Genomic DNA, 16,355 nt, shown 5'->3' with positions numbered 1-16,355 from the left:
TTTGTTTATTTTTTTAAGAATTTTTTTGGCACCAAATTTAAAACAAGAATGGAATATTCAAAAAGTACGTCTAGTCCTTACGTTTTTATGACATCGAATGGATTATACGTAACTTGATACGTATACATTACACATTTGAACATAATATATAAAATTTAAATATAAAATAATATGTTTATTAAAATCAATATTTATTCAACAAAATATGTGTGTGTGTAACGTGCTTAAATAATTATTCACATGTAAAATTTATTAGGATTGGTAAAAGTATTTATACTTTTTTATAAGTATTAAAAATAATATTAATAATAATAATAAAATAAACTTTATAATAATAATAATATAGTACTTAAATAAAAATACAAATAATAATCATAATGATTACAATAACAATAACTACTGGTAAATATCAAGACAAAAATAAATCTTATCATAAAAATACCTATCAGGTAAAAAAAAAAGTTTCATTTATAAACTAACGAACAGATTTGGTTTATGTATAATATAGGAAATGGGATTTTCTTTTTATTAGTCCGATGATAGTAACTCTTGTTCCAAGTTCGAGGGAGTTTTTGTACTATTGCCCGATTCAAATCCACCATCGTTACTTGATGCGTAGTCATTTTCGGCTTGATCGGGATCGTCAAAACTGAAACATATACCACAATAAATACAAATATCGTATGTTATTTTCATCCAAATAATATATATTATTATGCACTGTGCAAAAAATAATTCCCTGTTAAATGCTAATGCATTATACAAAAATATGTATTATCAATATTATCAGATATCTAAAAACTTATATTTTTTTATTATTTATTTTTTTTTTTCATATTTTTTAAAATATATTATATTTGAAGCCTTTTCTATAAATTAAAATATACGAACACAGTAATGATTTTGTAAGAATCAGATTTAAAAGAAAAAAATGTTACAGTCGGATATACACATGATAATAAGAGTAATAGGACAAATAAAAAATTATGAAGAGGGTTGCTTTTTTATAAATTTTTTATAATATAAAATTATATTTTATTTGAACATTCAATTATGAATCAAAATTATTATTAGCTAATAAAGTGATAAATAATACATCTTAATGATCTGTACACCATTTTACTAATGTTACTTTATTATTTATTGAACTTTGAATTATTTAAAATAATTCAAAACTATTCAAATTTAATTGAACATGTTAAGAACTAAAAATTATTACAATTTTTATTTACAAGACATAGTCAAAATACACAATTTTCTTACGTAAATGGTTTTTGCTCGCCTCTCATCTCACATATGACGTTAGTCAATGCCATTATGTAGTTTTTCGCCAATGTCAATGTTTCCAACTTTGATAGTTTACGTCCCATTTTTACATGAGGCACAACTTCGCGCAGTTTCTATAGAACCAAAGTACAATTCAAGTATTAATGTATAAGCACTATGTTGATCGCACATCACTGAACACAATTTACAATATAATTATGGTCATAATAGTTATTATATCATATATATTTTAGTGTAAACCCTTATAGTTTGCTGATATTTTCATATTAATTAAACCTAATAGACGAACACCTGTTTTAATTGTCTATAGAACTAAATCATTTTTTACCCATATATACGCATATTTTTAATTATTTGTTAGGTCACGACGTAATATTTTTATATTCGGCTGTTTATCTAACTCCTTCGAACTATTGCATAGGCAAGAAACTAGCATATCTTCACTTTAAGTAGTCAATATCAATTTCATGAAACTTCGAAAATATACATTGTAATCGCAGAATGTCTGACTATACTCGTATAGTAATAAACTAATAACTAATATTTTATAAAATGTATATTATATAAACTACACAGCATACAATCACTTAATTTATTTAAACCTATTAAACGATACTTAATGGATTTTTTATTATCCAAATTCATTACATAGTTATTAGTTTGTATAATTTAAATATGATTGTAAAAAACTTCGAACAGCGCACAGCACAGCCATAATTACATAAATCGTCACCCGATGTACAATATAACTGTTGATACGATGATGTAATTTAATAGTGTCGTCCTTAGATATATTTGGGTATCTAGTCAAAATGTCCGCAGCCATTATGATTTGAAAATCGTTACATGGTCTTGTATTTAAATATTATCGTAGCCCCTGAAATTATTGGAAATTGATTGAAATTGGAGGCAATGACCCAGTTTGCTCTATATAATTCAGCACCGCGAGTAATTAATTATACGTTTAACGCACATTTTTTAAGGACATATAAAATATAAGCTACAGACATGTGGTTTTGAGCTAAATATCTTTAAAATTGTTCTAAAGAAATCATTTATAGAATGATAAATGGATGAAAATTGTATACAATTTATAAAATATAATATAATGTATTAATGTGTAATAATAATCTTAAAAATTGTGTTACGACTAATTAAGTTCCGTTATAATGTAAATAGTTATACTTAAGGTTAAATTAAACAATTATTTATTATAATGAGTTTTAATCAGCTAAATTAAAAATTATAGTAATCCAAAATTAGCAAACAATTTTCATCAGGCAAGATTCCAATATAATTGAATAATAAAAAAAATATTATTTTATCAACTTAATATATTTTGGTCTTTGGCTACACGTAAAAACTCTAAAATAGGTAATTAAAATGATAAGCAATTAGTTATTTTCTGTTACGGTAATATATATAATACCATTGAGAACGCTCAGTTTAAATTTTTTTTTTTTAAGTTGGCATATTTAAAGATTTTTATCGAACGATTGAAAACGATACTTAGTACTTGTTCAGATAATTATCAAAAACAAATTCGAAATGCATGTAGATAGATTAACAGCCTAGAAAAGAGGCTGAAGAAGATTTTATTTTTGAATTTTTAGTGTTTATAATGTACAATAGAACAAGATAAAAAAATAAAATGACAAATCATTAATCATTAAAATCATTATAATATGCAATACAAATTTTAGTTAATCTATCAAAATATTTAAAATAAGTTGATTAACGCTATCCAGAAATTGACACATTATATGTAACTTATTACAATGTATTATTTATTATTATTACCCTATTTTTTATTATTATTATTAATTTAGGACTATGGAATTTAATATTTTTATCATAAATTCTATTTATATATTTATACATGTATTATAACTTATTTAAAAATATTAAACTATTATTATTATTATTTTAATTACTCTTAAATTTTAAAAAAAATGACACGTGCTGAATTGTTTGATAGCAAACTAAATTGTATATGTGCACGAAAGTTCGTTCTCAATCGAATTATAGGTCTTTGGGTAAAGTGATGAGTTTTTTATATACAATTTAAGTGTTCTCAATCATTAGGTCAGAAAAACATTATACGTTATTAATTTATCGATTGTCGAAATTTCTATATACAACAAACTCCAAATATCATTCTTCGGTACCTTCAGATTCGAGTCATGGTAGTGCTGCTCGTATTAAACTGTGTCATTACGATTACAGTATTATAATGTTCGTTATTATAGCGTTGTGTGACGTGTACCTATATACATCTGTAACAGCTATAAAAGTAAAGCTACACGTTTTCGAATATTTGGTTAACGGTAGACAGCATAAATGGGTCACGCCGTCAGATGGTGAAAAATAATATAAACGCTTAAATATAGGTATAGGTACCCGTATGAAAAAAAAAACCCGAAGATAACCATATAATATTATTCGATTTGCCATCACTGCAGTTCGGTTTAATATTTTTTGAAACTTGGATACGCAATCGTAGTTACGCACATCGCCGCAGTCCGCGAAAATGATTTTACAAACAATATATTATTATACGCGGTATTTTGTTAGTGTGAATAATATATAGTAAGTACAGTGTTTTATTTTTCTACCAAGTTTCATATTATTATGTAGAGGTAATCGATTTCACGGCGTACGTGTATTGTAATATCATAATAATTTACGTGGGTCGGCATAGTCATAACCCGTGGTGTGCTTATACCTCGAAAGCATCGTTTAATGAGTGCATGCGTAATCGTTCCCGCTCGTTGCTCTCCAGCCTTCGCATGTTTCGGTCTTTGGCCGACAACACCTCCACCGATTGCCTTTGCCGGATGCTCCTGCGACATTTTCTCGTTTTTGGTGCAATCGGTTCGTCGCCGTCATCTTCGTCTATACTCGTCCGTCGTTTTCGCTTGCCCGCCACAGACCTTCGCGATTTCTCGTCGGAACTCTCCGAATCGCCTATAAAAAACATACGTCCATAAGTGCTTATAATTTATTGCAGCAAAATGACTTGAGTTATTATATAATTTAATGTATATATTTATAATAATATTACATATACCCACACAAAGAATATTATTAACTAAAACGATAGTAGTTATTTATAAACAATTACTTAAGTTTTATGTGCTCTCTTGGGTTTTAAATAAATGCGGCATGATATTTAAATTATAAAATACAAGTAATTTCAAGTTAGAACTTAAGTTAAATCAACTTATTAAATTACCATATATATAGCTTACTTAAATCAATATACTATCAATATACATAATATATTATCTATACGTGCACTTATATATAAGAGCAAAACATACCAAGTCATAGAAGTGTCTACTGTGCACTTTTAAAAACTTAAATATTTTAAATAATAATAATTCTATAAGATACATTATTCATTCTGCAACCATTTCTATAGTAAATTGAAATTATTTTTAATAAATCAAGAAGTAAAATATAGAAGAAAATTTCTGGAATGAAAATATTAAGACTATATATCCTGACTTATTGTGCGTTCAATTTAAAAATGTGTAACTATGTCACTTTTAAACTATATCCACTCTCCAAAAGCTATAGGAAATTTTATCAATTCATATTAGAAATTTAATAATTTAACCCATATTAGAGCTGATTAACTAGTCATAATTGACACACTTTTAACATTTTCGTCGTCGTCTTCGGATGCATTATTGTTGTCTGGGTGGTAAAACGAACCATCTTCTGTGCTGGGTGATCTGGAATGGTCAGTTGAAACTTCGAAAGATCGTCCACGAAGTTGGAGTCCGTCTAACATATCTTCTTCTGATTGAAGATCACTACCCGGCATAGAAATTAAATATCTGAAACATGATTAATTCAACAGAAATTATAGTACATTCAACTTTAAGTTAAAAGTTTTAAAATAACTAAATTAATTAATGTGGTAAATTTTAAATTTTAAATTTCTCTTAATGTCTTATCTTTAAGTTATGTACGCTATTTGTGTAAATTTAATTATTTGGTGAAGATTTATTATTGTTTACATTAAATTATGTAATTGTAAATTGTTTATATATATACTTGTATTATAACTTTGATTTAAAATATTCAGTTATTTAGATTCATTTTTTATACAAATTACTATAATTATATTTATTATGCATGTACATACTGAATGTAAATACCATTGACCATTAGTTTAAAAAATGTTTACTTAGACTTGAAATTATAAACGTAAAATAATATTGTACTTATTACTTATTACACACATTTAAAATTTAAATGTAGATATCTACCAAACTCCATATGTATTTATCTAAAAATCTGCATTTTATATTTAACACAGTATAATGTTGTTATATTTTTATAATTTGTAGGTAATACCTTATTATATGGTAAGGCGTTCATAATTTATATATTGAACTTGGAAATAATGTATTTAGGTATACATGTATTTGGATTTAATTATTGTAGGTATTTATTAATCATAGGTAAATTATTCAAACCATTGATGAAGGTAAACTAATACTGATTTTTCAATATAAATAATACATACATAATATTATTTAAAACATACAACTGTTCTAAAATGTTTACTTTAATTGGAAGTTATTATTTTCCTATTTAATAACGAGTTATCAATAATATATAATATTGTAAATTCTATATTTTGTCATGAAATTTGTTTGTAAAAAGACTTAAAACCTCCATTTAAATTTAAAATATTAATGTATTATATATTTTGATGATTCCCAATTTTATTACTCTATTACCATCCTTTTAATTTAAAAAATTCTTTTTATAAAGTCTATATACTATTGTACTGGACAAAGAGTTAGTAAACAGGAAAAAAATGTAATAGTCGCTTAATGCTCGTATTATAATATATGCATATAATATTTATAATTATTTATTAGATTTTAATTTGTAATTACGAAAGATTAATAATCACAATGAAATAGATGAGTCAGATATTTTGTCGTTATTAATTTATTATTATATAAAAATTGATTATATTATACAATAGTTATACGATACAATGATTAATGTTTGAATTAAAAAAATAAAATCTTTGATTCTTTGAAATATTTACGTTTATTCCTCTTAATGACTTTTCCAAAAAGGTTAATCTGAATTACGATAGATTAATATTTACTACTTTTCGTAGTATTACCTATATATTTTTACAGGTCAGGCGTATCCCCACTAGATCCACTGGATCATACTAGTAACCTGGGTGAAAAATGTCACGCATTTTGGTAAGCATCGATAATGTAATCTAATATTGTAATGTGACTTAAAATTTACCAATAAACGAAGGTTTACTAAAAAGTATAAACATTTTATTATAAATGACTACAAATAATAATAATAATATCTGAATAGGATTAAATTCGTTTGGCGAAGTTCCAAATTACATTCATAATATACATTCAAGGTTATGTGCATTTCTTTCAGAGTTAGTTAATTACATTTTTTTTTTATTGAATCTTAATAATAGTAATTATATCAAAAGAATATCACAAGCAAAACATTTAGTATTAAGTATACTATTTTACCCGTATAATTACATGATGATAAATTTTAATTAAAGAACTCACTGTGTTTTTAGGATTAAAACCTAAATCAAAATATCGTAAAACTATACAGCTATTTGTATAATTATTTAAGAAGTCCTTAAAATATATAATTTACTGATTTGAATGAAACTAATTTTAGGTCACTGCCCTGTAGCTGTAGGTATTATAAATTAAACTTTTACAGACATAATTCATTCATTAATTTAATTGTTTTATGCATAACTATTACTAATTATTATTATTTTATTTAAAGGTTTGTTGGCTAGTTCTATGAAATAACTACATAGATAAATCAAACATTTAAATTAGCTGATAACTTGTAATGTTTTTGATTTTAAATGGTATGTATTATTTTGTTATCGGCGTTTATATGATATTAATATCTATCAATCTCAAAATTAAAAACAAAAGGTATCAAAAAAAGAAAAGCATGACATTTTAAATATTAATCTGGTCTATTGACTATTTGTGGTGAAAATGATTTATGACAGAGTATATTATATATGTCTTATCAACGACTCTGAGACAATTAAAAACAAATTTAAACAACAACTGCCCATCTCAAAATTTCACGTCTTATAACATTCAATTTATAAATTATTTAGTATACTATATAATATTAATTACAGACAAAATATTTTATCTAAAAATAAAACACAGATTGAAAGATAATTTACAGAGATTTCAACTAAAATAAAATAAAATAGGGGCCTAGTAAAAATTAAATGTATGTTTCATTATATAAGTAACTATTAATATAATATTTGTATATGAAGTTTTTTTTTGAAAAGTGTTGAACATTTTTTTTTGTTGAGAAAACAAATTATTTATTTGTACACAGAATTATACTATGAATAAATAATACAGTATCTAAGCCAATTTTTTTTTTTTTTTTTTAATATATTATTTGGTCATTAAAAACTACTTTGCTAAAAGTGATACCAAATGTCTAAATGTTTCGCGATACACACGAAACGTAAACGAAAAATGTATTTATTAATATTCCAAATACGTATATTATCGTTTAAATACGTAAACGATAGTAAATATAATACGGACATGCTGTGTTTAAATGAAAACATTTAAACACCAACAGTAGATTGATTTTGATACAATATTATCACATTATTTGGACACGTGTATATTATCAACTTACAATCAAAATATTGATAGTGACACAAGTTCATCAGTGTACAATGTTAATACAACAGGTCAAAATTAAAAATACATCGTATTCATACTACGTTTATATATTCAACCTAAGATAGTCGTTACAGATAAGCGTTGAGTTTTAGATTATCAGACCGTTTTATGCAAATATTTTTTTATTCAAACAAGACTTGTATTTCATGTATTCCCATGTACTTACTATGATAATATTATGTACTGCGATTAGTAGTACTATATTATGAACAATCGAGTTTAATGATCGCAAGTACATAATTTATAAAGAAAAAATATGCACTTGTCTTATTAGTGTGTGCAAAACGACACTGGTTAAAAAGTGTCGATGGTCTAATTGAACTATTATAATGTACACGCTACGTTATAGTAACAGTTTGCAATAAAATGTGTGAGACGTGAAAGAGATTGAAAAATAAAAAAATACCTATTGCGGAAATGATTTTTTTTTTGCGATAGAACGTTTGATTTTTACGGTTTAGAAACGGTCGGGAAATGATTCGACCGATTTTGAACGCTTTCCCTTTAGAACCCATTCGAAGACGTCGAATCGACTAACCTAAAATCAAAGAACGACAGAAAATTGAGTTTTTTTCTGTATAAACTAATGTTCACGTGTCGCTGAACACGTTTCTCAACGACTGAACTTATTACAATATTGCTTAACTGCAATAAATAGTAATGACTAATGAAGAAAAAAACAGCAACGCACATTTCGATAAAATAAATTGAAATTTTTAATTTTCGTGAATTCATTTAAAAAATATCGTATTATATACTTTCTAAATTATAACTAATTATATTATTGATTACATTGTATTAAATAGGTGTATATTGATAAAAGTAAAATAATAATACAGAGTAAGAATATATTTCAATATTAGATTAAATCACCGTACATGTTGTTTTTCTTTATACATTAGAAGTTAGAAAATATCCATTACAAATACGTTGATATAATTTTTAATGTCAATATTTTTTTAACATTCAAATAACTATAGACATATTATATTTAACTTTGAACTTAAATGATACATTTAAAAAGGAAATACATAATTTAATTATAAAAAAAAAATGCAATCTATTATTATTATTTATTTTTCAACCTTATTCTATTAGTAACATTTAGGTACATATTATGTTAAAATATGTATAACTATAATGTAAGCCAAGATGGTTAATCGTATAAGAAAATTGCAAAAACAATAGGAGTATTGAGTACTGACTAGATACTTACTAGAGTACAAGACAGAAATTTTTACCACCCAAAAAGGTTCTCATTGAAAAGCCATCATTTTACACCAATACATTCCTCGGTTATGTCAAAATTAAAAAGATATATATATACCTGTTATATTTAATTTTAAAATCCGAATAACCTGATATATTTTAAATTGTTCATACACTATTTATATAACCACACGAGGACATAAACGTTATAAAATATTGTTATTTCGATCACGAATGAAGTTTGTAGACAAGTATAGTAGAAGCATAATACACAATATATTACTATTTAAAGATAAAATAATAAGTACGCATTGTATGTAAATACAAATTTATCGCTGAATATATAAGTCTAAATTTTGATAGCTGTAATAGTTCGGCAGACATGTTGTGGATAAAATGAAAAACAGGTCAATAAGGTATTAGCTTACTTATAATTAAAATATTTAAAAATTATAATGAATAACCACAGAACAAATTATATCTCGTTATATTAGTTTAACCTAATATAGATGACATAGATATTCATGTACACTTGATTGAACCAAATATAATACTGGCAATACTGATAATAATAATATTTTTTCAACAATAAAATACACAATATAAAATAATATAACAAATAAACATTAGTCGCAAGCTTATCCAATAAGCATGTATGCTTGAATACAGACGAGCTGATGACCTAAGTTCATAGTATGAAGTTATAATTACTTAATTATAAAAAAAATATTTTAACATACAAATTAAAGACAGAAGAAAATATTATTAAAAATTTTTGTATAGTTAATGAAATTATAAAAATTAGCTAAATGAATAGGTAGTATTAAGTAATAAAAAAAATACTTTTAATCGTTGAACTTGGGAGTTCTAAAATTAGTATGGTGTTTTAGTAAGATTATTTACAATATAATGTGTGTTTAACAAATTTTAGTCTATAACCTCAACAATTGCAAATTAAAGAAGGAAGTATGCGTATAATAATATACTATTTATGAGTGTTATATTAATGCCAATTGTATATAATGTTTTCCTTTAGTATTTTATAATAGTAAAATTATATTTAGACACATTTTAATTTATATTCAATAAGATGAATTTTTAATTTTCTTATTATTGATCAATATTAGATAAAAAGCACAGTAATTATATAATAGTACCTATATTTTAATTTATGTGAGTTTGTGTTCTGTGAAAACCTATCAAATGGTATTGCATAATGTATAAAAATGTGTATTATTTAAATATTAATTTGTCATTTAAATACCTACATAGAACGGTGTGTAAAGTGTAAACCACATGTTATGTTAATATCATACTCGACGCATAATAGTATACAGGTACCGTTATTCTATAACACATCCTTTAAGGCCATATACGACCTTGCTTGAATAAAACAAAAAATAATAACCTATAAACATAATATTTACTAAATTGTTCATATGTTTATTAACATCAATTATATTATTCCATATTATGATTTGTGGAAGGTTGCAAAATAGCGAAAGATTATCAACTGTATTCTTCAAGTTCAAAACAAAATTACATTTCACTCGTGTGATTAAACATTAAACAATATATTATTAGGTATAGTATACTTTGCACGTAAGTAAACAATACGGTAAACAAAGTATTATAATGGATGCCGACTTTTTCATATCCGTCAAAAGATAATAAAAATATATGGCATTGTAAGAAATATAAACATTAACATTTCTTTTTGAAAAACTACTCACACTCCCTGTAGACGACTTGTCTAAGTCCCACAATAATAACGTTTTAACCTGTAATTATTTCAATTTATGTTTAAGGTACACATTTTTACCAAGTTCTTGTTTACTTGTATAAATTATATTATACGATTCACGTGACCATGTACCACGTGGTCTAATTAATCTACACATTCATCGACACGTGGGATTTAAACAAGAGATTATACACAGATAATTTATAGGAACAACACGATCCCGTTCGGTTTAAAATACCTATGACCTTAATCGTTTTGTTTCTACAGTCCCTATCGGATCATTTGGATCCAATGACCACGACACAGATACTTAAAAAATATACGACTTACCGCATCTTAGTATAAGTGTACATTGGCTATTTAGATTATACGGAATATAAACGTACCTTTCAATTTTTTTTTTTTTTTATTGTAACTGCACTATTCCGAATATTATAATATATAAACAAAATAATTTACCAACAATCTCTCTCTAATTTTTTTCTCTTTAATAATTATTTCATTTATTAAATACAATTTTTTGAATTTGTTAGGCACTTACGCCATTTGAGGAGTGTCGAGAGTGTTTGGTGAAACTTCTATTTTTAAACGAGATTTACTTTTTTTTCATTATTATTTATCGCAAGCAGATAATTCTATAGATTTAAATTTGAAATGTTTACGAGTAGTATCATTATTGTATACTAATGAGATAAGAAGATATATAATGCCTATCGCGATTTGAAAATTATAATAGTTCATACAAGTTTATTAAAAAATTGTAAACAATTAATCTTTTATTAATCTTTAAATTGTATCAGCAATTTAAGTATTTTAAAATATAGGTTTTAAGTGTAATTTCAATTTTAAATATTTAAATGAAATCATTATTAAAGGATAAATAGGGGTGATTTCTGAGCATGTTTGGTGTTAATATAACCATTAATCGCTATTATGATACAATTATCATAATTAAATGATATATTTTACAATATAACAGCGACAAGTCATGATTTTGCGCAACATTTTATATAATATATGCTTCCTATACTGGTCGCTATATATAAAACTATACAATAAATAATAATTATAAAAATTAATGAAAAATGGTTAGAGAATCATGATAATACGCTGTTTCGAGTGACTATTGTGTATTCCATTATTATCATAACAATTTATATTATTATTGGTATATAGACTCAAGGTTAGGATATAAACGTAGTGTATAATTTTTTAAGTTGTATATAACAACAAACTTAACGAGTCATTTATTACTGCAGTGGTGCAATGTAATATTGAATAAATAATATATACTCGAAAAGCATAGTTTTCAACAACAAAAAGTTATTTGTAAAACTAAAAATTTGTTGAAATATAAATATATAGGTATATTTTCTTTAAATGTTCCAATCACGATTATCTAAATAAAAGTATATAACCGTGGTTTCGATATTGAACAAATTACATTGTTTTATAATATAGGTGCCTAACATTAGCTCAGAGGGTTTTCTCGTTGTGAATATAGTGTTATTGAATTCCTGTAGTAAATTTTTTTTAAGATAGAAGACGTTCGAGTGAAAATAAAAACGAAAACTCTTAACCGATATAACCATACCTATACCTAACTTTTATAATCGGTTATATTCAAAAACGTTCTATCACACTGCCACTATTATAATATGATATGTTACGTATATCTGATGCAATAATATACATTAGGCATGTGTTATAACTTATAAGTACTGTGCTATTTTTATGTATACCTATATAATAAAATGGACAATCGTAATATGGCGAGCTATGACGTTTCCAGGAAATGTCGGACATAGGTAATGTATATTATTTATATTGCTGCTGCTGCGGTGGCGGTTCGAGCACCCCTTCTTCACTGGTCACTATAACTCTTGTCGCCCGTGTCGTATAAATCCTTTCGGCCTCCAAGAGAAACATGCAAATCCACGACCGGACCGGACGGTCGCGAGCTGTGGGTGGGAGGACGAAACAGGTCGGCGGGCTTTGCAACTGGGCATATTCAATGGAATACGTCATTATTAAGAGCTGCCCACGCATTATTATAATAACTCTCAAGTAGCCGACAGTGCATATTATTATTATTATTATTATAGCGTTATTACCTACGTAATGGTTCGAGCTTTTCTCTCGCTATCTATTATTTATATACGTACGACCCGCGGCCGAACCACCGCAACGACGCGTTGTTATAATAAAAAAAATAATACCTATACCTATATATTTATACGCATGTCGCGAAAACTTACCCCGGACGATCGTCGTAGAATGTCGTATGTGTATATAATACAACGTAAATCATAATAATTTAACCGGTTTTTTTTTTTTTTTTATATTTTTTATAACTCGGCCGAGTATTGTCTGCCTCGCTAATCGACCGCCGGCAATCTCGCGGATCATAAGCTCGCGATCCGATCGACAGAAATGCCGCGTCGAAAATAATGTACATATAATATTATATTGAATCGATATAAATCATCTAAACATAATATTATACGACAAAATGGCTATATATTATAATAATATAGAAATATACAATAGGTTTTATACCTCGTGATCGTCGATGTACTGCCTCAGTCGGTCTTCCGGTTCGGGTCACTGTGTGATATTTCTATGTATTGCTATTATCGTTAATCGGAGCTATTTCAAACGATCGCGATTTATCGAAAGCGGACTCCTGTGCGACTTTCGTGTCCATGTGTGTGATCAACAACAATGATGTGATATTATTATAACATTCGTTCTCCGGGCGCGACCACACGTATATCGGCGTACAACATGCGCGTCCGTATATAATATTATATATTATGTATAGCGCACCGTCGTTATATTGTTATACCAACACGCGACATACGATTTTCCGAATACACATAAAAATGTAAAAAAATTAACAACAATAATATTATATTATTATACAGATAAACGAAACCGAACGGATGTAGCGACAAAACCACACTCGCGCGCACTGTTTAAACGCGCTCGCAAATGGCTATGGGCAGACTTTTTAGTTTTCGGCATAATATTATTATTATTATCATCACCGTCGCCGTCGTTGTCGTCGGTGGTGGAGGTGGAGGAGGAGGAATTAAATAAACTGCAGGCGTCTATAATATACTACGCTACCGTGTGCCGATGGCTGTGCTCGCGGTGGAATAATGTGCGAGACCGCTCGCGTTTAACACTTTCTTCAGACACCGCGTTTTCCCATTGTTATTATTGTTACTATTACTATATTTTTATCATTATATTTTATGTATTACATTGTGTTATTTAGTGGGAGCCTCTGTGGCAGTGGTACGAAACGGATACGCCGAAATAAACAGCCACCGTTTTAGAACGCGTAACGCTATTCAACAGCGCACTTATAATAATATATATATATACATATATAAATTATCGCTATAGGAGGAGATTTAGTCGAATTTTAAAGGAGCTTACATTTAAATAATCAAATAAATTGATATAATCACCCTCATATACCTATGACCTATCAATGTTTTGAATAGTTGTTTTCCCCATTTCATAAAATATATTACCTACCTATAAATTGACTATATTGTCCAATTAACAATAAATAATATAATAGAACAGTAAGTTAATAACAAAATAATAAACACAATACAACGGCAAAAAATTAAAAATGTGATAAGCTTTTCTATTTATATTGAATACTTTTAATAAAATATACTATAAAGGTGGTTGTGCTGTGACCTACTAACATAAGACAAAGTAAGACATAATAATCCGTATTTCATCTAACAGCATGATGATTCTTTAACCCGACCGTCCGCAATAACATTATATAACTAACACTAAATTGTCCAAATCTATTTACTTATGAAAAATAGAATGTGGAAAAAATGTAAAGTTAAAAAACTTTTTATTACATAGAACGTTTTTATTTCCGGTGTGAAACGGGTCGAACCAGATAAAAACTATTAACCACAAAAATGTACTAAAATAGGTTTATATTAAAAAAATATATTAAAATCTTGAATAGTTGTTCCAATATTATTTACTCTTATCTTTTGCTTTATCATTTATTAATATTTGTCAAATGTCAATTACGTCAAATGTTTTAGGAGGCTTAAGAATTATTTCAGTACAAGAAATTGTTTTTTGTTAAAAGAATATTACCTATTCACTATTTATTACGATTAAATAAACAAATGTTTATATTTGTCTTTGACGGTTTTGCTAGTTACTATATTCATTCGTTATTAATCATAGTATATAATACATCATAACGATGTTATATTTTTACGAAATAATAATAATAATATCACTTTCAGTACTGGCCTCGCGTATATGGATTTGGCGGACGAACACATTTAAATAAAGGATAATATAATATATTAATATTATTATCATTGTATATTGTGTGATGGTACCTGCAGAGAAGAGACTGTCGACTGTAGCAGGTACAGGTAGCCGGTACATAATGAAAGTAAAAGTCTTTCACTAAATTCGAAACCAAATATAATGCGATCACGGCCCCTTCTTCTCATTCAAACTAAAAAATGTACTATATATAATATATAATAATGATAAGTGACATCAATGTTCAGGAGCCACGATTTTTATTGTACAAATCGTATCCGTGTCAATAGAATTATGGCCTGGAAAAAAAAGCGTGCACAGTGATCAGATCACAACTTAACGTTTAAACTCGCATGCCTATTATGTTTAATGAGTCTATTTTATACGCACCTTCATAACGTGTCGTGTATGTATTATTTCCAAACAAAATGTACCTATTTCAAATGAGATGTGTACAGTATAAAACTATAAAATATATTATAAAAATATGTGCTACCTTTAATTCATTACAAGCGTACGAGCAAATATGACTGGTGTAAATCCTGTTCACTATAAACTGTAAAGTCGACATTTTTCGATTATTTATTTATTTATTTTTTTAACGCAAATACATTCAGATAGGTATCTACGTCAAATATGATATAGTAGATTTAATATTTACCTTCTAAGCTCGATCTAATTGTGGTAAATAAAAGTTTTATGGACATTTTTCTCTCGAAGTATAAAGCAGGCAGATGAGAGTGATTTTACTTCTGAAATTGCATTAATATTTTCCGTCACCTGCTTGTAACATTTCTTGGACAAAAACATAACTGAAAGCTTGAAATAAAAAATCCATCTGTAACACTTTACTCTAGTTACTATAGGTAGTAATTTAATCAACCACAAAATATTTATAAATAATAGATACATATACGTCATTTTTTATTATTATTTGTTTTCATCACTATTCGTGTGGCCAATTTTTTTAAATTAACTTCTTTCAATTCGATTAAATCAATAAAATTGAAAATTGGTAA

At 26.7% G+C, this 16,355-nt stretch overlaps 1 protein-coding gene across 3 annotated transcripts; it reads right to left on the bottom strand.

Moving 5' to 3' along the window:
* Positions 1-228: 228 nt before the first annotated feature.
* On the bottom strand, positions 229-16,204 carry LOC132930638 (neurogenic differentiation factor 1-like). 3 transcript variants are annotated; one of them, XM_060996618.1, is made up of 8 exons: positions 15,998-16,204; positions 15,833-15,892; positions 15,727-15,770; positions 15,408-15,635; positions 4,948-5,132; positions 4,013-4,254; positions 1,264-1,400; positions 229-649 (listed from the first exon to the last, which is right to left on the bottom strand). In XM_060996618.1, the coding sequence occupies exons 5-8, from the start codon at positions 5,117-5,119 to the stop codon at positions 529-531; spliced, it is 672 nt and encodes a 223-aa protein (XP_060852601.1). In that variant the 5' UTR covers positions 5,120-5,132; positions 15,408-15,635; positions 15,727-15,770; positions 15,833-15,892; positions 15,998-16,204; the 3' UTR covers positions 229-528. The 3 variants fall into 3 exon arrangements, with proteins under 3 accessions (XP_060852601.1, XP_060852602.1, XP_060852600.1); XM_060996619.1 differs by lacking the exons at positions 15,408-15,635; positions 15,727-15,770; positions 15,833-15,892; positions 15,998-16,204 and adding an exon at positions 9,271-9,471; XM_060996617.1 differs by lacking the exons at positions 15,408-15,635; positions 15,727-15,770; positions 15,833-15,892; positions 15,998-16,204 and adding an exon at positions 13,567-14,176 and having other exon boundaries at positions 231-649.
* Positions 16,205-16,355: the final 151 nt, after the last annotated feature.

The sequence above is a fragment of the Rhopalosiphum padi genome, chromosome 4 (genome assembly GCF_020882245.1).
Source record: "Rhopalosiphum padi isolate XX-2018 chromosome 4, ASM2088224v1, whole genome shotgun sequence".
Classification (NCBI taxonomy): Eukaryota; Metazoa; Arthropoda; class Insecta; order Hemiptera; family Aphididae; genus Rhopalosiphum; species Rhopalosiphum padi.
The sequence above is the reverse complement of the archived record's forward strand: the minus strand, read 5'-3'. Positions and strand labels throughout refer to the sequence as shown.

What these genes read in the sequence shown, in the direction of transcription:
- LOC132930638 (XM_060996618.1), bottom strand. Translation starts at nt 5,119, where the DNA reads ATGCCGGGTAGTGATCTTCAATCAGAAGAAGATATGTTAGACGGACTC. An exon ending in CATTAAACGATGCTTTCGAG is followed by an intron (nt 1,401 to 4,012) that starts GTATAAGCACAC and finishes TTGGTTCTATAG; the next exon opens with AAACTGCGCGAAGTTGTGCC. An exon ending in GGCGAGCAAAAACCATTTAC is followed by an intron (nt 650 to 1,263) that starts GTAAGAAAATTG and finishes TATATGTTTCAG; the next exon opens with TTTTGACGATCCCGATCAAG.